The 24,450-nt window shown below is 37.7% G+C and overlaps 3 protein-coding genes across 8 annotated transcripts in view; 2 read left to right on the top strand and 1 right to left on the bottom strand.

The window, feature by feature from the left end:
* gabrb3 (gamma-aminobutyric acid type A receptor subunit beta3) overlaps nt 1-15,839 on the bottom strand; it is a 25,919-nt gene extending 10,080 nt beyond the window's left edge. Inside the window, exons 1-4 of one of the 2 annotated variants that reach the window (XM_077533744.1) lie at nt 15,449-15,839; nt 2,758-2,805; nt 611-702; nt 463-530 (exon numbers count right to left, since the gene is read on the bottom strand). In XM_077533744.1, coding sequence (XP_077389870.1) covers nt 463-530; nt 611-702; nt 2,758-2,805; nt 15,449-15,543 — 303 coding nt within the window. In that variant the 5' untranslated portion in view covers nt 15,544-15,839. Of the gene's footprint in view, nt 1-462; nt 531-610; nt 703-806; nt 1,228-2,757; nt 2,806-15,448 lie in introns of those variants that run through there. The other variant, XM_077533746.1, reaches the window with a different exon arrangement.
* On the top strand, nt 1,031-22,539 carry gabra5 (gamma-aminobutyric acid type A receptor subunit alpha5). Of its 5 annotated transcripts, none has more exons than XM_077533749.1 (11): nt 1,031-1,046; nt 3,601-3,700; nt 5,024-5,108; nt 5,213-5,337; nt 6,446-6,513; nt 6,612-6,832; nt 7,921-8,003; nt 12,782-12,925; nt 17,874-18,026; nt 18,179-18,390; nt 20,276-21,757. In XM_077533749.1, exons 3-11 carry the CDS (start codon nt 5,026-5,028, stop codon nt 20,567-20,569), a joined length of 1,383 nt encoding a protein of 460 aa, XP_077389875.1. In that variant the 5' UTR covers nt 1,031-1,046; nt 3,601-3,700; nt 5,024-5,025; the 3' UTR covers nt 20,570-21,757. The 5 variants fall into 5 exon arrangements, 4 of the variants coding, with proteins under 4 accessions (XP_077389875.1, XP_077389874.1, XP_077389876.1 ...); XR_013285291.1 differs by lacking the exon at nt 1,031-1,046 and adding an exon at nt 22,472-22,539 and having other exon boundaries at nt 3,556-3,700; nt 20,276-20,620; XM_077533748.1 differs by lacking the exon at nt 1,031-1,046 and having other exon boundaries at nt 3,556-3,700.
* The window catches only part of gabrg3 (gamma-aminobutyric acid type A receptor subunit gamma3), a 20,396-nt gene continuing 16,503 nt past the window's right edge, over nt 20,558-24,450 (top strand). The window contains exons 1-2 of the mRNA XM_077533747.1: nt 20,558-20,620; nt 22,472-22,518. The gene's annotated coding sequence lies outside the window, so the exon portion shown is untranslated. The remainder of the gene's footprint in view (nt 20,621-22,471; nt 22,519-24,450) is intronic.

Raw genomic sequence — 24,450 nt, 5'->3', positions numbered from 1 at the left:
CCCGGGCCTTGAGTTTGACACCTGTGGTCAAACTCAAAATGTTGCAAGGCCTACAGAATATTGTGTTCTATTGCTATAAAAACATGGAACCTACCAAAAGAAAGATTAGTCTCTTCTTTCATCAGGAAAAAAAAAGTACATTTTTACCTGTTTTCGTTTTGAAGCAATTAGCATTAGTATATAGCTAAGTTTCATCATTATTCACGAATCTGTTTCAAACAGTGGTGGAAACAGCTTGTTTTCCAACGTGCCCTGGTTGATTTCTTATACTCTGCTGCCACCTGCTGCACCCGTTTTTGGAATAACTACCATTGCTTCAAGCATTTTCTTCAGTTCAGAGGCTGCATCAAAGCCTTCTGTATGCTATAGCAGAAAAAAACATATAAATGCGTCTTTGGTGGCATGGCACTATTTAAAATAGAACGTATTTATACGTTTTTGGGAGCAAATGAGTTCGCTTACCATATTCACCTCGGAGACCATGTCTATGCTAGCCACGTCTATGCTCATTCCAACAGCCACAGGGGCGCCTTAAAAAATAACACAACCAAGTAACTTTGTTATGCATGTTATCAATTCATATCATGAGATATTTCCGATTTATTCTTACCTCCAAAGTCCGGCCTGAGACGAATGTCGTATCCCTTTAAAAGTTTGTCCACCGTGTCTTTGACAAAAGACATGTTGCCAGGCTCTTTGACGCTAAAAGAGAAAATGGCGACCGATTTTAATATTTTAATATCGGTCACGTTGAAGCAAAAGAAAGTAGTAGAAGAAGAAGTCATCCTTGGCGCCAAAGGGCTCACCTGGCGCATGCGCACATCGCGGCCACCACCAGCGGCCAGCAGTGCCACCAGCACGCCGCGCGGAGGAGGACCCTCATCCTCCCGGTTCAAGGTGAGCTATGTCGTGGAAGTCGCCGGGCGCTTTGCTCCCCCTCGCCTCGCGGCGCTTTGGTCGTTCCCTGCCTGCCTCCCTCCCTCCTTCCTCCTCTTCCTCGCTCGGTCCCTTCCTTCCTCTCTCCCCGCCGGGCGCCACTAAATCAGGTGAGACTTCGCCCACGCGACGACACACGCCTGAACGCGCCATCAATCCCACCGCGTCCCACGCACTCCTTCTTCCTCCTTTTTTGGCAGCTTGTCACCTCAAAAAACACCCTTGTGCGCTTCGCACGCACACGGCTGATTAAAGTGTGTGCATGTGGAGCGCTAATGAGAGGCAAGGGTGGGCCAGCGGGGACTCCGTTTGCCAGTGGGGGGGGGGGGGGGGGGGGGGGTGAGATAACCGAGTACAAATACTTAGTTACTGTACATGAGTGGATTTTTGGTAACTTTACATGTTAACGTTCAAACAAACAAACAGATTAACTCAGAAAATCGTGTTGGCGCAAACAACTTGCTAGCTTTGTTGTGCTAACTAGCATTGTTAGCATAAATGTCATGCGTATTTTAAAGTTGTTCCAATTTCAATGACAGTTTTAGTTGTTTTATTTTTTCAGTGTGTCTGTATTCTTACTTACATTAAGTACAGACTGTGATTGGACAATTCCGAACATCCGGGTATTTCGGTTATTACCGCACCGTATGACACAAATGGCACATTGTATTGCTTTTTCCCGTGACTAGTAGCAATGTAATGATATCCAAAGTTCCAAACAAAACGATACGATATTATCACGATATTGTGGGGAGGTTGGCGATACAAAAAGGTTAAAGTAATGAGCGCATACTAAAAAAAGAAAATGGTGCTTTTGTACATTACAACAATGCGTATAAACAACCTACAATCTCTGATAACGCTTAATATTGAGGCACTTACTTGCTAATGCACGCACACATTGAGTTCCTCCGCATAATGACTCGGTTCACAAGCATATTACGTTCTCCTTCTTCTGACCATTATCGTGGATTTTAAACATAGAAGGGCCAAAACATGCCTTGTGAAAATTAAACTGCACAAAAAAAAAACTAGCCACAAGAGGGTGCTAGAACTGCAGAAATATAAATCAACCTGACTTTTTCTTTTTTTTTTTTTTTTTATATCATGACATGACGGCGACGATATATTGTGGGCAGTTTTAATATCGCAATATCACAATATTGCCGTTATCGTTACATCTCTAGTGACTAGGCAGATTGTTATTAGTAGTCAAACAACTTTTCGGCACATTTTGAAATCAAAATAATTGTTCAATGCTTTTCAATGAGCGGAATGCGTCATTTCACAAAGTTAATGCTGCATTCGAGGAAGGTGGGAAGTCGGATTTATCCCACTTGGATTGTCACACTTCTGACCTCAAAGCAAATGTAAAAAAAATATATGGCTGATTATGATCAATTGTTTGTTGTTCTTGAATCCAAATCACGTTGTGTTACATGAAGTTACTTACTTTGAATAAGTAAATGAATATCATAATAAAGTGATAAATTTGTTTGTAATTGTGCCATTCATGGTCTGTGTCTGATGGCAGAAATCTGAAAACTCCGATTTCCCACCTTCCTCTTGTCCCCAAATGCAACATTAGACCACCATTTTGACTTAAAGCTGGGAGTTACCTATACTTTCGCCACCTGGGCTCTTTGTTATGACCCAAAGTCATTTGTGTGCTGTTGTCCCTCCCTGCCTGAAGGTGGTGCTGTGACCTTTTGTCTTCCCTTTTGTGTTTCTAGGGCAATTTTGCATTGTTAAAAAAAAAAAGTAATCTTTACACTTTATACTGCCGATAAAAGTTAGTATTATTAGTAAAATGACACTCACCTCGTATCGTAGATCGCATGCAGCTTTTTGTTCCCATCAACGGCATTCCTGTAAATAAAATACGAACACAGTTGGAACCTATTAGCAATACCGGGTATCTGTATCGGGCAGATATGACTTTATGGTGTCCAGTACTCGTGGAAAGTGTCAATAGCGGCCACCGTTACTAAAGACAAAAAAATAAAATAAAATCAAGTGCTCCTCGGCAGTAGTTGGCGCTATACTGCAGTAGTTTAACATATCAGCAAATCATCTGTATTTGAAAGAAAGGTTTTTGTTCTTATTTTTTTTCATTGTATGGAATGAAATTTTATATATCGAAAGTGCTAACAATGAGCGCTCTAAGAGTGAATACTTGTACTGGCATTGATCTGGGGAAACAAAGTGGTAGAGAAACTTGGAAGATAACCACAACCGCAATATTGGGGGGGAAAAAAAATAATTCTTGACCTAACGATTATCCCGTAATCAGTAATGTCGATTATATGTGGAAAATTGGCGTCAGAAATGGGGTAACAAAAAGAAATGGATCCAGTTGTGTTATCCAGCCGCTTTCTCACTCTCTCTCTCGCCCTCTCGCCCCCCCTCCCAGCATCTTCATCCCTCCGCCACTGCGCACATCCACCAGTGCTGCTTCCCGCCCTCTCCTCTTCTCCTCTCATCGCCTCCTCATCATATTTTATACCTTTTTTTTTTCCCTCCCTTATTTTTTCAGCCACGGCAGAGCCAGAATGAAAGTGACGCTATTATAATTGTTTGTTTGAACGGCGCGTCTTTTTTTTTTTTTTTTTTTTTCCCGTGGGGGGGTTCTTTCTCTGCCCCCCCCTCCACCTCCCCATCCAGCAGAACGTTTGACGGCAAATTTGGAGTGCTGCGCCGGGAGAGCCTGCTGAAGAGCAACGCTGGAGGACGAGAGGTAGTCGTCGTCGTCGTCGTCTTGAAGGTAAGGGGGAGTGGGGGTGGTTTTGGGCGCGGGGTGGGGGCAGCTGCTGTTTTACCGTGTCTGGAGCGATCATGTGTAGTGCAGGGATGCAGGTGGAACACTTCCAGTAGGTTGGGTGGTTTTTAACCAGTTCTTTTTTTGGGCTAATTAACCCTCCTCCTCCTCCTTTTACTCTTCAGGTTTTATTGCATGTTAAAGTACATGATAAAATATATATATATTTATATATACTGTACAAATATTTTGAGTCATGTCGCTAAATAACTGAAATGTTGGAAACAAAATCACAAAAAGTTAATACAAATAAACCAATAATAAATGTATATTTGATTAATAATTCAAATACAAAATAAAGAAATGCAAACAATGGAAATATAATAAATACATAATAACAACGGCAAATAAATATACAAATACGGCAATTAAATAACATCCTAATTTTAAAGAAATACAAGAGAATAATACCAAAATAAATATTAAATAACACTTAAATAATGAAAAAAAAATGTAATATCATTGGGTATCATAAGTCAAGTAAAAAAAAAATGAAATTAAATACCTCTAAATATTAACAAAATTAAAGGACATAAAAAACACATAAATGAATCTACTGCACATAGATAAAATAGAAAGACCAAAAATTGCAACTGCAATGATAAAAATGCAAAGAATAAATTACATAATAAATTATTTACTTATTATTATTATTATTATTATTATTATTATTAGAATTTTTTAGAAAAAAGACAAAATAATGAGCATTGTAAAATTAAACATTTTAAATGTATACAATATTAAATACCAAATCAAGTTGAAATAATAACTATCAAATTAAAATAAAAAAAATACCTAATTTAAAATCAATATGCTGTAATATGTTTATAGAAAAAAAACACCAAAAATAATGAATAAAATATATCCCAAAAGGAAAATATCTTTTAAAAACACAATGATAACCAAAGTGTTTTGTTTGTGTAATTATAAGAAATAACACCAAAATAAATATTAAATGTTAGGTGTAATTAAATAAAGAAAAAAAATACAATAGTGTACCGCAATAATAAAATAAAATAAAAAAATAAAAAATAGAAAATAACCAAAAAACAATCTATATTAAAGATTAGAGAAATGACTGAAATGAATGTGACTTTCTGTCAAAATGAAGCATTGTGATCTCTACTAAGGCAGACTGTTTGACAACGCTTGCGCTTGATATCTTGTGCTCATTCAGTAAATTTCCGTTTTTTTGTTTTTTTTTGTATCATAACTGTGTAATGTACCATTGTTTCGCTGGAGATGATCAGGAGTGCGTTTTGGCCGCAGGAATGGGCGATGGAAAGCACCGCAGCTTTGCAATGAGACGCGCGTGGCTCTGCTTCTTGCTCGCCAGCCTCACCTGCCGCCCGAGGTGAGTGTGTCGCATCGTCGTCATCATCATCATCATCATCATCACCACATGTGATGAGGATTATAACGCTCGCTGATGTGACATCTCATTGTTGTGTTGTCCAGTCTCCAGCAGGAGGCAACGGGCACGCCCACCGAGGCGGAATTGATTAACAACATCACCGTGTTCACGCGCATCTTGGACGGACTGCTGGACGGCTACGACAACAGGCTGCGCCCCGGACTGGGAGGTACCAATCACGTTTATGCTATAGTAATAATACGCTACAGTCGTGCCTTGACTTGTGAATTCATTTGTATGTCAAATCAGTTTTCCCTATTGGAATGCCATTAATCCGTTCCAATCTAAAAAATAAAATAAAATAAAAAAAAAAAACACTTAAAATATTGCCTCATAAAACACAATCTTGTATGTCCCTCTATGGGGGGCGTGGCCTAGTGAGTGACAAAGTTACGTCTGCTCCATGCGCCTTGTGAATGTGTTGTATTTGTTTTTTTCCAATTCGATAAAATGACTGAAAGTGCTTTGAACGTCAGCCTATCCAAAACTCATTCATAACTCTAAAAAACTAAATATTAAGCCACAGCTTGTAACTTGAAAAGCTCGTAAGTTGGGACACTCGTAAGTCAAGGTTCCACTGCTGTTTTATGTCGATTCACTTCAATTGAAATTTGATGACATCATTGGCAATTTAACAGTTAGGCAAGGCGTAAAGGAAGCAATAAGACCATCTAGTGGCTCAAACTTGCCACTGTGTTTTTATCTACTTTTTGATGACTGGATTTAATTTTTTTCACCTCCGACCCCCAAGAAATCTGGAAATGTTTTTTTTTGTTTGTTTGTTTTTGTTTTTAACCTGGCCTAATAAAAAAAATAGGATTCCTTTTTTAAAGTTTTTTTTCCAGGAATTTTAAACAAAGTTTTAATCAGTTTAAATATCAACTAATCTCAAAGAAATATTGTTTAAAATGTAGTTTTTTTCATGAAAATATTTTTTTTTTCTAATAAAAAAAAAAAAAATATGTATCTTTAATACTTGATTCTCCAACAAGTACAACTTTTCCATGAAGACGTCTTCTTAAAATAAATGCTGATAGTTAAAAAAAATAAATAAATCTTAATTCATGTAACTTATTTTTCTCTTTGAGTGGATGCTTTCATGTAAAAAATAAAAATAAAAAATTAAACCTCCGCTAAAAAGAGGTTTAAACCTAGTCAGATGATTTTTATTGTGTTTCATAGCATGTTTTTTTCCCCCAGTGTGACATTCCTTTATAAATAAAATAAAAATGATAATTTGTATTGTTTTAAATCTTCTGTTATCTCCCGTCATACAGAAAAGGTGACAGAGATCAAAACCAACATTTTCGTCACCAGCTTCGGTCCCGTCTCGGACACGGAAATGGTAAGACTTTAACAAAATAATGCTACATGCAATTTCGAGAAGAGCCAGAAATGGCCGCTTGAAACCAAAAATGTCCGTCTCCCTGTTCTCAACTTCAGGAGTACACCATCGACGTGTTCTTCCGCCAGAGCTGGAAGGACGAGCGTCTGTGCTTTGAGGGCCCCATGAAGATGCTGCCGCTCAACAACCTCCTGGCCAGCAACATCTGGACGCCCGACACCTTCTTCCTCAACGGAAAGAAATCCATCGCGCACAACATGACCACGCCCAACAAGCTGCTCAGGCTGCAGGATGACGGCACGCTGCTCTACACCATGAGGTGCCTTACAAATTCAACATCAGGATTATTTTGCAGTGGGTTGTGAGACCAAATTTGCTTTTTGTGTTCCCAAAAGTTGAGGTGGATAATTTAGACAAAAGAAGTCCTTTTTTGCCATCAAGTGCCATCTTTATTTTTCTCGACACATCATTTTGGGAGGTTATCAATTACTGCACTCACAAACCTAAAAAAAAAAAAAAAAAAAAAAAAAAAAAAAAAAAAAAAAAAAGTTGCAATGCTTATAGATGCCACAAGGTGGCAACAAAGCATTTCTTCTATTCGGATGACATTTGGCCTGAGCACAAAACCAGAAAATAAGTGACTTTTTAGCGAACTGCGAATATGTGTGGATCCACTGTACATTATGTTTGGCTCCAAACTTAACTTTTTTTTTTTTTTTTTGGTTTTGTTTTGTTTTTTTAAAGAAACACAAATATTCATCCAATTCATTTTCACTCTATTGCTGATAAATGGGCTGAAGTGTGGAGTAGAAATTTGCCAGAAATGGAAAAATATTCAGCAATATTATAAAAAGAATAATAATAAAATAAAAATCAGCAAATTTACTGGTTGCACTGGCATGAGTGGATAAAAATTATAGTTGCACTGTCTCAAATTTTAGAGGCAAAATCCCACCATTTAGGGACAGTTTGGAGCTCTCTATGGAATATTTATTTATTTATTTTTTACCTATTTGTGGTTTATTATCTGTAAAAAATGTTTTTTTTAAGGGTTTATTGAAAAATTTATGGCGTCAATTAAAAAAAAAAAATCAATATTGCTATAGTGGGATTTTCTGTATACACAGTAATGAAAGTTTTAAAAATATATAATAGAAAAAAAATATATATAAGAGAGTCCAAAATGAAGACTTAATTTAAAATATATATATATATATATATATATATATATTTTTTTTTTTTGCAACATTACAGTATTTTTGTCATATTTCTATGATGACATTACAATTGTGTCCACATGGTGGGAGTAGCAGTCTTCAAATGGACTCCAGGTTCGATGACTTTTATCTGACTTTTTAGACTTCTATATTTATGCTCATATTGATTTCTATTGTCTTTTTTTTTTAGACTGACCATTTCAGCAGAGTGCCCCATGCAACTGGAGGACTTCCCCATGGACGCGCATGCCTGCCCGCTCAAGTTTGGCAGCTGTAAGTAGAACGCGTCACACATGTTTTTGTGACGTACAGGAAGTTGCGCTGGCCCTTTAAGCTTTTGGGATTAATTAAGAGGGGCTTCCCTGCAGTAAGACGGACGGGTGCTGCCAGTCCGTGCCAAATGTGACTTAGGTTAATTGCAAGGTGGACTTACACTTACAGGTCAGTTCATTAGGTAAACCGACATCATCCATGACTCCCTTCACAAAGATGGCAATGTATTCACTTTTATAATATGTATTGTAGAAGTGCACTGCCACATACATGGGAGCTGTTTCTAATATTTTGACCATCTTCTTGCTTGAAACAGCCGGCAGACGCAGTAGGATGCCGTTAGTGTCCTTTTACAACACACAAAATGTGTCAAAGACCACATATTGGACAGTAGTTTGCGTTTATGTATATTTTAAAATTATGTATTTTCATACTCTTACTAAATATATATATTTTTGTTGTTGTTTTTAGTACCAATTGCAAAGTGGGTTTGCATCTCAACTGGAATTTGAAAAAAACAAAAAATAAAAAAAATAACGGTAAAAAAAAATGAATGCCATTAAACGCGTGAAACAAATTATATTGTAAATGAAAAAATAATTGTTTTATTTTCTTTTGTTTATGCAGAATTACATCACAAGCAGTTTCTCAAATGTTTAATTTAAGAAAAAAAAACGTGTCACTCTGAAATTGTGTGCAAAATAATAATGCATCTCAACAGATTTCCTATTAAAAAATTAAATAGGAAGAAAAAAAACTATGAAACGAAGAAGTGTCTAGTCAAAGAACTAAACTCCCAAATAGAACCAGCGTAATAGTTCTGCATTAGTTTTCTATTAAAATATATAAAATATAATAATTAAAAATATTGATAAAAGGTTTAAAATGTTCACATGTACAGTAAATACTCTTATTCTATTTTTTTTTATTAAAAACAAATATTTTAATAACAATAACCAGCTATATTAGGTAAATTGCATTTTTTTTTTTAAATATTGTTAAATTCTTTTGTGGGGGCTCCCAATTTCCCCCAATTTTTATTAAAAAACCGGCATTGAACCTTTTTTTTCTTTTTCCCCCCAATTCATTTTAATGGCAGACAGTGACATGCGAATTGTTGCTCTTTGTGTGCCGGCCTGGTCCTTATATCCAGCTGGGGACCACTTTACCTTTTGTATACAGTATTTTTGGCTAGTTTAGATTGGTTACACAACAGAATAATCAAATAATAGAACAAGACAGAATGCTAACTTCCGAGCTGCTTATGGTTTTTAGAAAGCCTTTTTAAAAATACATAAACAAGGCTTTTGTGTGATGTGCTGGTGCCCCGCGTGAGCCTCGGAGGCTATCAGCGTCGTATCCGGTTTCCTGCGACTCCATTAACCCGAGCTAATCCTTTGACCCCCGTGGATGCCGGCCGCCTGCATGCTGGCCCGGCTCTCCCTCCCTGCCCCGCCCCGCCCCGTTGCTGCAGGCCCTCTCAAAGCTGCCGCGGTCCCGTTCTTGGACACGTTAATCACCTCTCATGCTCCCGCTAAGCTACTATCGCTAGCTCGGGATTCGCTAGCTCACAAATGGTAAGCTGTCATACTCTGGTAGCCGCACTTTTATTTCTTTTTTTGTTCAACACATGTGTTCATATATTAAAAAAAGAAAAATGACATCATCACGGTCAGATTACAAATTCTGTTGAATGTTTTCTGCCGTTTGCTGGGGTCAATTTAATGTTCTAAAAGATTAGAAATGAGCAAAAAGAGCTGTGATATAAATCCGCTGCGTTACATGTAAAAAAAAATATATATATTAAGACTAATAGCTATATTTCTTTGAAACACTATAATTATGCAAGTTCCTTCTGGACCAAACAAGATTTATTAAATTATCCATCCATCCATATTCTAAACCACTTACTCCTCACCATGGTCACGGGGGTGCTGGAGCCTATCCCAGCCGGCTTCGGGCCGTAGGCGGGGTACACCCTGAACTGGGTGCCAGCCAATTGCAGTTTATTAAATTAGTCATTTTAAAATAAAAATATTTACATTTAAACAGCTCAAAATTAGTATTAATAATATTAATAATCTATGATTATGCCGATTTTGTAATTGTGGTGTGTAATAATTAATTGAATAATAATGTAATTGAATTTAGATTAATTGCACAGCCCTACCAACAGCAATGAAAATGTGTTTTTAATGGCAAAATAATCTTTTTACAAATATTTACCAGCAAATTAGCAAATTTAACTTAAACATTCGCACGCTATTTGCATCGCGTTATCCATGTATCTGCATTAGCATTACATCATTGCTTTTACTTCTAAATTTTCTTTTGTGACACTTTTTCTAGTAGATTTAATGTGACAAAAATGTGATCATTCTCGTATTTTTTATTTTATTTTTATTTTTTTATCATTTCTCTTTTGGAATGCCTGCAATACCAGACGCATCCTCCAGACTAATCCGTAGCGCTCTCTCCACTCGGGTTGCCTCAGCCTGGTACACATAAAAGGATTTTTCAAATCTTAAAAGATTTTTTATCTTTGTCAGATGCCACACATAAAGATAAATATCGGGCATTTTAATAGCTTTGGTCGTATTGTGTGCAAGATGCGCAGATAATCTCATCACAGCTCCCTCACAAACATAAAGATTCTCAACACTGGTCAAGATTCCAGTCCTCCGTGAGAGACCTCTCGCGTGATTATAAGTGATCTAATCAAAACCGGAAGTGCGGGGTGGGGGGGGGGTGTTCCCGGTAAAACGAGATACACCATGTCAGACAACAAACGCGACGAACTGGAAGTACTGATGGTGGTTTGCCGACTACTTCTCCCACGAGCTGGTCCATCATGGTAGAGGTTAACCGGACTTTGTGCTTCTGGTCGGACTTGCTTTCTGATATGCTTGTTGTTTTTGTATACGCGCACTTCCGTCTTTTTCAGTTTAGGGCGCCTCTTGATTGGCTACATTCCTTTTGACGTCACAGTTGGTGGCGCAGGCGCACCTTGTCGTCCCCGCCGACGTTGTTAAGATTTTTGTCGTAAATATTTAACATTGCTAAATGCTAGCATACGCGCTTCAAAGAAACCCTAGAACGCATTAAAACAGAGTGGACGTCAATTTTGCAAGACGCGGTAATGTTGTCGCGGCTGGTCAGAGACGATAATCCCGGCGGGGTTGCAGTCAATCTGGGGATATTGAAGACAATCTGTGAAGTCTTCTGACACCACAGTCATGGGATTAGTGCTTGTAGATTGGACCGCGGAGTGCCACACAAACACACACATAGATTTAGTAACGGGGTTATACTTTACGATTAGTTTTAGCCTCACATATAGTAGCTTCTATCGCACTCAGTTTCCGCAAAAATAAAAATAAAATTGGTGCAACACAGAAAACTTACTGTGTCCATCCAAAAGGGTGTTATTGTTGTTATATTATTACAAGCAAGCAGCCAAAATGACATCCTGTCAGGCAGCGCAGGTGGCTCCAAAGAATGAGGCTTGTCGGTCGAGCACGAAGACACGCAGATTAACTGTGAATACATGTCGCTGTTGTGATTGCTGCAGTCAAAGGTTTAAACTAGAACACAAGTAGAATAGAAAAGTCACGTAACCTGTGATTTGCTCAACTGTGTAATCCGCAAAATGTGCGCCTGCCTCGCGTTTCATTGCTTTGTTTGCGGCACATAACAGGAAACATGCATGCAGGCCCTTATAGAATCGTTATTCTATTCAAGTAAAATGTAAAACATGCTAAAGAAATACAGAAATGATTGAATCATTTGGGCTAACCAAATAGTTGAAATGTATCTGTAACGTATGTATCATTGATTTTAATGACAAAATAACTTCAAATTTGTCATTTTAATTTTCCTTAATTTTCTCATTCATTGAAAACAGTTAATTAAGCCATTTAGAAGAATAAATGTTGAATTTATATGTTTCAAGACAAAATTCCCACGAATATTTGTTTATGTTACATACAGTTTATCGATCATTTGATGAGAACTAAATATTAAATATTTAGAACAGCAAGTAATCAATAACCAATGATCGAATGTTGAAAAATGATGACATGCATTTTGTTTAGCCTATTTTAGGGTTTAAAAAAAAAACTACAGCAACATCCCCGGTTCTTGATAATGAAAATTGAACTGAAAAAAAATGTATTTAAAAAGAGGTTTAAAAAGATAATGATGTAAAAATGTGTAAATCAAGTATAAATGTAAATAAACTTGTGTGCGTATGAATGTGTACTTATTATGTGCGTGTATGGGTATGTGGGCCCACATATGTTCAATACTTAATGTTTGGGAATTTATTGTTTATGTAAGGCTTTACGTTCGCTCTCTCTGCTTTGCGTATATGTAATGGATAAGGACTTATAACTCATACTAATATATCTATGCACTTAAGATAAACATGTTTTGTTTATTTTCTATTGTTTAACTTTTATGTTAGTAAGAACAACTTTAGTGTATTATTATGATAGAAGCATTAGGGAATAGGACTAGATACGTTTTTGTACTTCTTCCTACTCCTTTTGAACATGTAAATTATGATGATGATTTATTTTTATTTTCCTTTTCTCTTTTTTTAACTACAACTTGTATTTTATACTTGTGATGTGTTTATCAATCAAATCAATCAAAAACAATACTTTTCCAACTCTGGTTTACAGTTTCACTACGTTTGCTTGGCAGTCAAGTCAAGTCATCTTTATTTATATAGTCAATCAAGTGTCCCAAATTGACTGAAATGTTTGCTCCCTCAGACGCGTACCCGGTCTCGGAGGTGGTCTACACTTGGGATAAGGGGGCAGCCAAGTCGGTGGTGGTTGGCGAGGAGGGTTCCAGGCTCAACCAGTACCACCTGATTGGCCAGACGGCCGGCACTGAGGACATCTCCACCAGTAGAGGTAAACTTGTCCCATAATGCCATGGGTTAATGCTACAATTGCAAGTCCATAGCCTGTAGCATTGTTGGGGGGGGGGGGGGGGGGGGGGATTCAATGTTTTGAGCATTTAGTTACATTTTACCAATATGTTCAAACGTCTTTACAAATATGTTCAAACGACATAGCCCAGTAAAAACTGTTTACTATTACACACTTTCGTATTTTCATACTTGGGTTGGTATTTAGCAATGTGTTAGCATAGCAACTGCTAGCTTGTTAGCATTTCATCAGTTTTAATTTGGATTGGAGCCTAAATATATGGCATGGTATAAAATCCTTATCTATCTTCTTTAGCATTTTCATTACTCGGGTTGCTATCTTGCTATATGTTAGCATAGCATCTGCTAACATTTGAGCAATTGTCATTTGTGATTGAACCTCGTAGGGTTTGGTGTAAAAACGACAATTTATCGTTCTCCTTTAGCATTTTCAGGACAAAGGTTTCTCTCTTGATTTATGTAGGCAGACTATGTGCATTTTGTTAATTCTCATTTGAAACCGAACATGATTAGAGTTGTTATCTGGCTATATGTTTGTATACCAGCTGCTATCATGTTAGCATTTCATCGCTTATCATGCGAGTTGATCATTTCTCATTTGATGTAGTTACTGCCTAATCTTTTGGGGGACATCTTGGTAGCCTATATGTTAACCTACCAAATGCTAGCATGCTAGGTCGTATTATTCGAGCTAGCCCGTGTCACTGCAACCTTTGCCACCCTGCAGACACTTTTAGAGGCAAATGTTTTCAAATCAAGCCTGACAGGGACAACAAATGAATCAGGCGGATTTGAGAAGGCCTCCCACACACTGCCAGCTGTGCCCCCCATCCCTTCCAAGAGAAGGAAAAAAGAAAAAAAACAAAAAGAAAAACACTTATCCACTGTCCCAGCTATTGGATGTGCGGGGTTAATCCTCACACAGTGCCCATCAGTGAGTTGTGCTTTTACTGAGTGACGTCATCGCACGCAGGATTGGCGACAGTGGCAGTGCCACGTTGGGAAGAGGATGAAGTACGATGTTACGCTTTCCAAAAGGCAACCCCTTGCTACATGTTAACATAGTGGCTGTCATGTCATGTTAGCATTCTAAATGTCTCAGCTGTCCATTGAGGCGTGTGAGCTGTTCAAACGTCCCATTCAGCGTCCTCACAGGTTGCTGGCCTGCTCAAGTGTTAGCATGCTAGCATTTGTGCAGTTATCATTAGAAATGGGCAATCCACATGCACCATAATTTGAAGTAATACTGGACGAAAGTAAAACCCTTATCGATTTTTGCCTCAGTAATTTTTGCTTGCTATATTGTATGTTAGCATTCTACTTTTTCAGGCCTTAACAACTGTCCATTGAGGAATTCCAAGAAATTCCGAACCAACCCAAAAAAACAAAACAAAACAAAACAAAAAACAAAAAAACTTGCAGTTTGTTTTTGAATACGTACGATAAATTGCACTCTGTTTATTAAAAAAAAATACAGCAATTACGTACATATATTTGAACAAGTTAAAGTAATTGCCGCTTTTTTTTTGGTTCAATTCAATGGACATCGTGCACTGCTTCTTCTGGTGTGTGTCCGCAAAATCCGCAAATAAATGATACTTTTCAGTTGTTTTTGAGAAGGGATTTGGTGACAAAGAACTTGTAGTATCTGTAAAAAAATAAATAAAAAATTGGAGGAAAAAAATCAGCAATGAAAATATTTTGTACCAAAATGAAAATGTGATGAGCTGGGCTGGAAAAAAAACAGACATGGTAGGCTGTATCTTGAGTTTGACACCAGCAGTTTACATAAATGTAAGTGTAAAACAACTTAGGTTATTTGGAAATAGTAGCACGCTATAAAACCATTATAGGCTTTAAAAAAAAAAAAATTTTGTATATGACTTCTTGACTTCTTGGTTTACGCTGCATTTGTTGCAATTTTGTGAAGTTATTGTAGCGTGAACGCAAGTCAAAACCTTTATGTATAATTCATCGACATTGTTTATTGCCATATTGATTAATTTCATGCATGTTTGATACAAAAAATGAAAAAAATAATCGCATATGAAATCAATTGAGTGGGAAAAAAATTGCAATGAGATTATTTTTCAAAATCATTCAGCCCTATACGCCACATACGCCAGCGTTAGGGAATCCCTGCTATGAATGACATGCGCTAGATTCTCCATCCAATAACGCTCGCTCTGAATCACCCCCAACATGAAAGTAAGTGTAAAATCCGACGCCACCGGCGGCGGTGGAAATCCCGCCGTGACGCCAAATGCTTCCTTCTTTAAGACAGACGGAGCCTCCAGACTTAATTAGCGGCGCTAATCTGAGGTACAAACCCTCCTTAAGCGGGCCGGGAATAGCTCACAGCGGCCACGGTGTGACCCTTGACCTGGCCGCCTTAAGCCCGCACCGAATGACGCCGGGGGAAACCGAAGCGTGTATTTCCCCACCCAACAAGCGCAAAATGGGCCCGCTCGGACGTATTACTCACCAGTTGACCAGCATTGCCGCGTTGTTCTCTGCGATGAAGGGCAGCTCGCCGCAGACGCTCCAAAATCCAAACGTTAAAGTCCACCAAAGCCGCATTTTTTTCTTCTTTATTGTTTAGTTGTCCACACCTTCCCATCCACGTTTGGGGACAGGGGGGCAAAAAAACGGGGTCAAACGTGAGAGGCGCCGGGGCGACGCCGGCGCCACCGAGCTCGTCTGACGGATGCTGGCCTGCTGGCAGAGGACATGACGGATGCTTGTCGGAACCGCGTCCAAACTTTTTTTCCCCACCGGCGTCCCGCGGCCGCCGCCAGCCACCCTCCGCCCCCTCGCTCTGCTTCAGTGGAGTCCCGGCTCAGGAGAGGATGTGTCAATCCAGAGAGCGTGCGCACACACACACAGGATGCAGATTGTGACGAGGGATTAGCGAGAGAGAGAGAGAGAGAAAAAAAAAAATCGGATTTTGCCAGGAGAAAGCAGCAGTCATCTGTGGATTTTTTTTTTTTTTCCACGGGAGAGGAAATAAAATGCAATCTCCCTTTGGTTAACAGGATGATGATGATGATGAGGATGATGATGATGATGATGACTTGCCCCTATTTATTTTGACTTCACATCACAAGAGTGACGTGTGGGGTTGTTTTTACACTGAACCAATTTTTCTTTTACAGAAACGCGTGCCGTGTCTGGATGTGGATACAGAGACCACACTAATCCATTTATTTATACAACTAAAAACTTTAAAATGTAATGAATTGATGGAGTTCAACCTGCCTTAAAATAATTTATAACGCCCATCATGAAATTTTACCATCCATCCATCCATTTTCTTGACCACTTATTCCTCACAAGGGTCGCGGGGGGTGCTGGCGCCTATCTCAGCTGGTTCTGGGCAGTAGGCGGGGGACACCCTGGACTGGTTGCCAGCCAATCGCAGGGCACACAGAGACAAACAACCTTGACTGCTTAATGTAATTTATTTTGTGCTTATTATTATTATTATTATTTATATTTATTTATTTTATTATTTTTTTCCATTTTTATTTTATTTAATTTCTGACCAGGAGCAGATCCCACAAGTTTTACTTCTTTCTCTCCCCTTTCATTTCTTTTTGAAAGAATGAAATAACATTTTTGAATTGAATTGACTCACTGATTCCAAGAAATATGAAAAGAACAAGAGCCTTTTTTTTTTTTTTTTAATAACGACAACTGATGAAAACATTGTTTATTTTGGATGAGACGGCCAAAATACCAAGTCGCCGTTTCACGTTAACATTATGATATCTTCAAGTCAACGGAGGATTGTGGTGCCATGTCACGGTGCAGGAATCTTGTTTGTCATCGACTAATACCCCCAAACAACATGTGTGAGCTCAAAGGACACGAATCCTGTTTATTTTGACTGATGACCACAACGAGATGGGTGGGTGAGCTCAAGGGGTCGACAATCCTCTCTGTTGTGATTAATACCCAAAACAAAAATCCACTTTATCGTCAATGACACCCGTAGCACAAGAGCCAAGTTAATGCAAGGGCTTATCTTTTTTTTTTTTTTTAACCATCAAACACCACAAAAAAAATGCCATCATCATGACCAACATAAAAAAAAAAATTACACGATGAACGTCTTATTTCTTAAAAATATATTTTGTCATTATCAGTTAGGGATGTAACGATATATAAACATCACAAAACAATATCACAATGTGACAAATATGAAACACTCACAATACTATCTCAATCTTTCTGCTAAATCGGAGTTGGATAGGTATGAATCCTGTATTTGTATAGTGCATTTTCCTGAGTGAAAACGGAAGACCCCGCCTTTAAACACAATTGAACTTTATTTGGGAAACGAATCTTTACTGCACCACTAGAGGGAGCCCATGTGTCACTACACTTCACTGAGCTAAGGCAAAATCGATTCTAAGTGTTTCATACGCTTTGGTTTTATTTCAGTGCAGAATTGAAAATAATGAGTGCAAAAAATATATAATTTTTTTTTTTAATTAAAAAATTATATATATATATATATATATATATATATATATATATATATATATATATATATATATATATATATATATAATTTGGAATAACACCCAAACTTGATAGCCAAACTAGTTAAGGTCAAAGGCAAAATCAGTACATTTCATAGTTCTATTAATAATGTTTACCAGATAGGAAATGGTGAAAGCAACTGAGGTCAAAATGTCAAATCCTCTCCTCCAGTCCCGAGTTCATTTTCAGTTTTTCGTAACATTTTGATATTACGTCGGAGCAGAAATCCAATCTACCTTGAATCCAGAGCCACCTGAGATAGGTGACAATTCTCCATTTTGCGAGACCATATGAAAAACATTTCATCATTTAAAATAAAAGGCGCTCAGGTTTTGACGTCGTCCTTTATGCGTATTGATCAGGTCAATACACGGTGATGATGGCTCACTTCTACCTGAAGAGGAAGATCGGCTACTTCGTCATCCAGACGTACATGCCGTGCTTCATGACCGTCATCCTGTCGCAGGTCTCCTTCTGGCTCAACCGTGAGTCCGTGCCCGCGCGCACCGTCTTCGGTAAGACACGCCCACCCTCCGATTTTTTTGTTTGTTTGTTTGTTTTTGCTTTGGCTTCCAAGCCTAAATTTTTATTAACTCCTAAATATTGCCATTGCTCAAAGTCCGATTCCCTATTCAAGCGTCTCTATTTATTGACGTGACTTGCGCAGGCGTGACCACGGTGTTGACCATGACCACGCTCAGCATCAGCGCCCGTAACTCGCTGCCCAAAGTGGCCTACGCCACCGCCATGGACTGGTTCATCGCCGTGTGCTACGCCTTCGTCTTCTCCGCCCTCATCGAGTTCGCCACCGTCAACTACTTCACCAAGCGCAGCTGGGCCTGGGACGGCAAGAAGGCCATGGAGGCCCAACAGCCCAAAGTAAGTTTGTCTTCACAATTGCAAGCACAACTCTGTCGAGGGTAACGCCCACGTCGCCCAAGTCACTCACCAGGTCAGGCCCCGCCCCTTAAAAGCCAAACACGCTCAGAGTCACAGATACTACAGTTGAAGATGACGATGGTAAACCAAAGTGAATACAAATATTTACGGATAGGCTGATTATCGGCTGGGCCGAGATTCAGCATTTTGACGAATATCAGTGTCAGCCATTTTGAAGAATCATACGGCCGATAATAGATCCATTTAAAAACGAAAAGAAAAAAAATCAGGGAACTAATTATTTACATTTTTATAGATGCTTCTGACTAGGGGTGTTAAAAAAAATCGATTCGGCGATATATCGCGATACTACATCGCGCGATTCAATAAAAAAAAAAATCGATTATTTTTTTTTTTTTTTTTTTTTTTTTTTTTTTTTAAGAGCTCAGAATTGTTCATTCGGTAGTCTTACCGATTCAACGTCTTATCATCATTGCCTTTTTTTTTTTTTTTTTTTTTTTTTTTGTGTGAATCGATTTTTAAACTTCCATTTTTAATGGAAAAATATTCAACAAAACGTCTGACTTCGGGTTAGGATTCGCACCTTGAGCATGGAAGAATGTTATATGAACGGAACATTAAGCCTTAATATTTTATTTTAATGCTGTTCAAACATGAAACAGATTACAACCTCTATAAGACTGAAATTTCAGATAAATAAATAATACATTTTCATATAAATCTTACACTCTACAAGCTTACTGATTAGTATTTTCTAAATTTGAATGAAAAAAAATCGCAACAATCGACTTATAAATTCGTATCGGGATTAATCGGTATCGTATCGAATCGTGACCTGTGAATCGTGATACGAATCGAATCGTCAGGTACTAGGCAATTCACACCCCTACTTCTGACCCTGGGAACTCTCTGCACCTTCCGTCTTTGTTTGAAATTAAAACTAATATAAGTAAAATTTTAATACTTCAGATATTTTTAAGTTTAACAATAGGGAGCTATTTACTTAAAGTTTTTATTTAACTTTTGAAGAATGCTCCTGCCCCTGGAAGATTGCTGAACTTTTTATTAAATTTGTAAAATAATATTTAAAAAAAAAATTTATACACACCAATATTTTACAAACCCTAAACATTTAAACAATAAAATTATGCTCAATTAAACAAAAATAAATAAAAAAGAGCTACATTTTTTAGGCCAATATTTTCCCTTTTAGTGAAAATGAATATCGGCTCCAAATATCGGTTATCGGCATCCTTCACTACTAATAATCGGTATTGGCACTGAAAAAACAAACAAACAAAAAACGTATTGGTCTATCGCTAAAAATAATACATGCATGTTATTGTTTTTTTTTTTAAGTGATTATTTGTAAATAGAGTATTTCTTGGTCCTTTTGAACAAACAATTTTTGAAAATCAACTTCCACATGTGACTTTTTGATTTGTGTCATATTTGATACATCCGGTCACAATGCTTTTAATTCCTACATTTACAACTGTCCCAAATATGATAATAAACAGACATATCAAGCATATTAGTATTTCCAAAAATCAGAACATTTCCCACTATTAGTAAGTACTGGACAAGTGTTTCTCCTTTTCTCAATTGGAGCTATCTTGCAAGGTCGCTGGAAACACCATCAGGTGGGTGATACTGCCATCTAATGGATTATTTGTGCAATGCATGTGTCAGATCATATACGTCGGGGTTTTAAATGCGAAAAATATTATACTCATGAACTAGAGGGCTCAAAATGTCTTGCATTTAATATGACATGTTTGGCTTTATAAGAGTTAATAACTTGATGAGATTAAACAGCGGCACCTACTGGCGGGAATCCGTATAACGTGTTTTCTCCCTCCAGCGAAAGGACCCCCTGGCGCTGTCCAAGAAACCCAACAACGCCTGCGCGGCCGGCGTCAACTACACGGCCAACCTGACCAAGGACGCGTCCGTGTCCACCATTTCCAACAGCACGTCGGTGCAGCTCAAGGCGGCCCCCGAGTCCAAGGGCGCCGACCCCAAGAAGACGTACAACAGCGTCAGCAAGATCGACAAGATGTCCCGCATCGTGTTCCCCGTGCTCTTCGGCACCTTCAACCTGGTCTACTGGGCCACCTATCTCAACCGGGAGCCCGTCATCAAGGGAGCCGTTTAGACCGACGCGCAAAGAGCCACCAAGCACTTAAAACGGTCGTTTCCATTTGAGGTAATGTCATTGCATGTTGCTTCTGCTACACCGAACTCACCTTTTCCTTCATGATGATGGTTTTTCACTTTTTTAGCATTTGGATTTGATTGTAGGAAAAGGGCAGCAAGGTGCCGTGCCAAAGTACAGCAAGGTCAATTGTTATATGGAAAAATACCTTTTTAAAGGGGAAGTAACCCCCCCCCCCCCCCAAAAAAAAAAAAATGACAACATTGTGTTCTATGCAGCCCCACTGGTCTAAATATGGTATTGTGGCTAATATTGCGTTAATGGAATATGAGTTAATTAAGCAGCAAAATCCGTCTGTTTTTATCCATCTCAGGGGGCGGCCATTTTGCTACTTGCCGTCGACTGAAGATGACATCAATTTTGCTCAGGTCTCAGGTAACAACCAATCACAGCTCAGCTTCAGAAAACTGGTGAGATGTGATTGGCACTTTGCCTGAGCCCTGAGCAACTGTGATGTCATCTTCAGTCGACGGGCGGCCATTTTGCCACTTGCTGTCGACTGAAGATGACATCAATGTTGCTCAGGTCTCAGGTAACCAATCACAGCTCAATTTCACAAAACTGGTGAGCTGTGATTGGTCGTTGCCTGAGCCCTGAGCAACTGTGATGTCATCTTCAGTCGGCACTCGACAGCGAGTTGCAAAATGGCCACCACTTGCCATATTTGCCACTTGCTTTCGACTGAAGATGACATCAATGTTGCTCAGGTCTCAGGTAACCAATCACAGCTCAGCTTCAGAAAACTGGTGAGCTGTGATTGGTTGTTGCCTGAGCAACTGTGATGTCATCTTCAGTCGAGAGCATGTGGCAAAATGGTTGCCCACTGAGATGGATAAAAAATAAAAAATAAAAATGGCTGTATTTTGCTTCATAAGCTCATTGGCACGTTAACATCTTTGAACTTTTTATTCCACAAATGTAATATTAATCAGAATGTCATGTTTAGACAAGTGAGGTCACATGTGACATATTGTCAAGAATTGTTTAAGGTTGACTTCCTTTTAAGCTCTGTTGGTCATTTCCAGACGCCCTTCAAAGATGAGCTACAGATTTTGTCCGATTGCTACCAAATATGAACTACATAGATGCTAAATTGCAAAAAATAAATAAATAAAAAAATAAAAAAAATAATTTTTTTAAAAAAATAGTTAATTTTTTATTTTTGTTTTTGTGCGTGTGACCACAGTATGTGGCAAAGTTTTATGACTTGCCATAAAATTAGACTCCAATAACTATACAACTTTGAAAATTGAGCCCTCAAAGCCAGTTTCATTATCAAGATGGAATTTGAAAGACATGTCTATCAAGAGTAGACCAAAAAAAAAAAAAGTCTCAAGGAACCATGCCCGAAAAGGCACAGGAAGTCAGCCATTTTGATTTGAAGAGGCCATTTTAGGGGGAGTTTGCCCTAAAAAAAAATAAAAAAATAAAAAATAAAAATAAAAAAATAAAAAAAATTCTCAATTGCTATCAAATTTCAAGCACGTATACTAGAAGAGAGCTGGATAACTAAATTTCAAACGTGTTTGTCATTGAGTGTGGGGCGCAGCATGGCAGCAAGGCCAAATGCTATGCAAAAACGTGATTATTATTATCGTTGTTGTTATCTCACAGCAGCTAGTGTATAGCTTTTTTTTTCCTTTTTTTTTTTTTTTTTTTTGACGGGTTCTTTTGTCCAAGTGTCGCAAAGCCATGCCAACCAACCAACCAACATGTGTTGCCTTCAGAGTGCTCTCGGCCACCAACGTGCTCATAACTTGTTCTAGTTAATGTTCGCATTTTTTTCGTTCCTCTAAAAATGTAATTTATTCTTAAAATTTTCTTGCAACTTTTTTTTTTCAGGGGAAAAAAAATCCATGAGGAATAGAAAAAAAATCGACTTTGTTCAGGTAATTGAACTTTTTTTTTTTTTCTCCAAAAATGTCAGCTTTTTTCTTGTGATTGTACTTTTTGTCTGCATAAAAATAGATGAGAACTGATGAGTAACTTATGCTGTCTAAATGATATTGTATTTTTCACTTGCTTTATTTAATAGGATTCTCGTATGCTACTATGTGTTTAATTCTCATAAATGTCTGCCTTTGTTTCCTTTATGGTGTGGCTTTAATGCTCATTGGTACTTTTCCCCTCTCCACTTTGTCATATTTTTAAATGCCGTTTTTCCTGCGTAATTTTTTATGTATATTTCCATTTATTTAGCAGCAACACCATCCCAACTCGTATGGGAGTAGTTTTAGTTTTGATAGAATATACAGTGACGCTTTGTAATTTCTTGTTGTTTTTCTGAGTTTTGAAACGACCTTCAAAGCATTTGTTTCTGTCTCACAAGAGTTCTGAAATCTGAATGCAATGTATGTATTTGCCTCCTCAGTGGCCTGTTACCATTTTCAAAAGAAACTTTTTTGGGAGCACATGGATGTATTATACTTATCACATGGAAGTGCATTTTTAATATGGGCTGTTCTTTAAATGCAAATATCTGAAGCAATAAATATGCTTTCTCGGAAAAAAAAAAAAAAAGTGACCATTGTTGGAGTATTAGGATTATTTTCCATCCAACATATATATATATATATATATATATATATATATATATATATATATATATATATATATATATATATATATATATATATGTATATATGTATGTATGTATGTGATTTTTTTTTAAAAATGCCTCTTTTTCTCAAATATTTGTAACTTTGTAGTTTTGTTTGAGCGTTTTCTGCACTGTCAATATTTTGAGTTTATTTTCTTTTATTAGCAAAGATAATTAATACTTAATTAAATGATTAATGTTTAATAATTAAAAGAATGGTTTAATAAATATGTATGTCAAATACAACCAAAAAAGATGACCTTTCTAAAAAAAAAAAAAGAGAGAGAAAAAAAATCATATTCCTTTTCTCGAAGAAATCTGACTTTTTAATCTAGAGAAAATTATGCCTGTTTTCTGAAGTAGATTTTAATTTTATTTTTTTTAAAGATGTTTTTTTTTGGGGGGGGGGGGGGGGGGGACTCTAAAACACGTAGACAACTCAACTACAGGTACACTATTTGTGCTAGTCCAAAATCATGCACACAGTATAGTGGTACACTGGCTCCCCCTTGTGGTACCTGAAAGAATCACTTGTACATTTTCACAACTGCGTTTAAATTTTTATTAATTACAAGTACATAACATTTGTTAAGTAAAGCTTAGTCGTATATAAAGATGAATAATTTGCATTTAATGTTTAAAAAAATGCATATTTGAGGTTTCACCTATTCACCAATTATTCTTCAATAATTTATAAAATATAGCCTATTTTTTAAAAACTAAAACTATCTGTTGTGGAAAACGCATATTCAACGGGTTTTTTTTCTAGATTTTATTTTATTTTATTTTTTTTGGGGGGGGATTTGTAATATGCTCGATAACATGAATTATATGGGAAATATATATTATATGGTACTTGCTGTCAAAAGTTGGAGAACCGCTGCTATATGAGACCCATGATGGAAATCATGCGGAACATATTCAAGATAGATCCAGTGACTTCATTCGAGATGCGTTATGCACATCAAGCTTAATCTTCCTTAATGGAACAACAAGCACGCGCTTGATTACACATGCCGGGTCGGCAGTTAGCGCACGTACAAATCCATCTATCAACATCTGGCTCACATCTGCTTGCGGGGGGGATTTAGCGGCATTTAAGTTGCTTTTTGCGTCCTCGGCGCAGCGACTTAAGCCGCCCCGCGATAACCGTCACGGCACAAGTGCAAACAGACGCGCCGGGTAACCTTTCGGCGCACTTTTACCCGCGCTGACTGGCGCA

The sequence above is a fragment of the Festucalex cinctus genome, chromosome 10 (assembly GCF_051991245.1).
Source record: "Festucalex cinctus isolate MCC-2025b chromosome 10, RoL_Fcin_1.0, whole genome shotgun sequence".
Taxonomy (NCBI): domain Eukaryota; kingdom Metazoa; phylum Chordata; class Actinopteri; order Syngnathiformes; family Syngnathidae; genus Festucalex; species Festucalex cinctus.
This window is presented reverse-complemented; position numbering and strand designations above follow the sequence as displayed.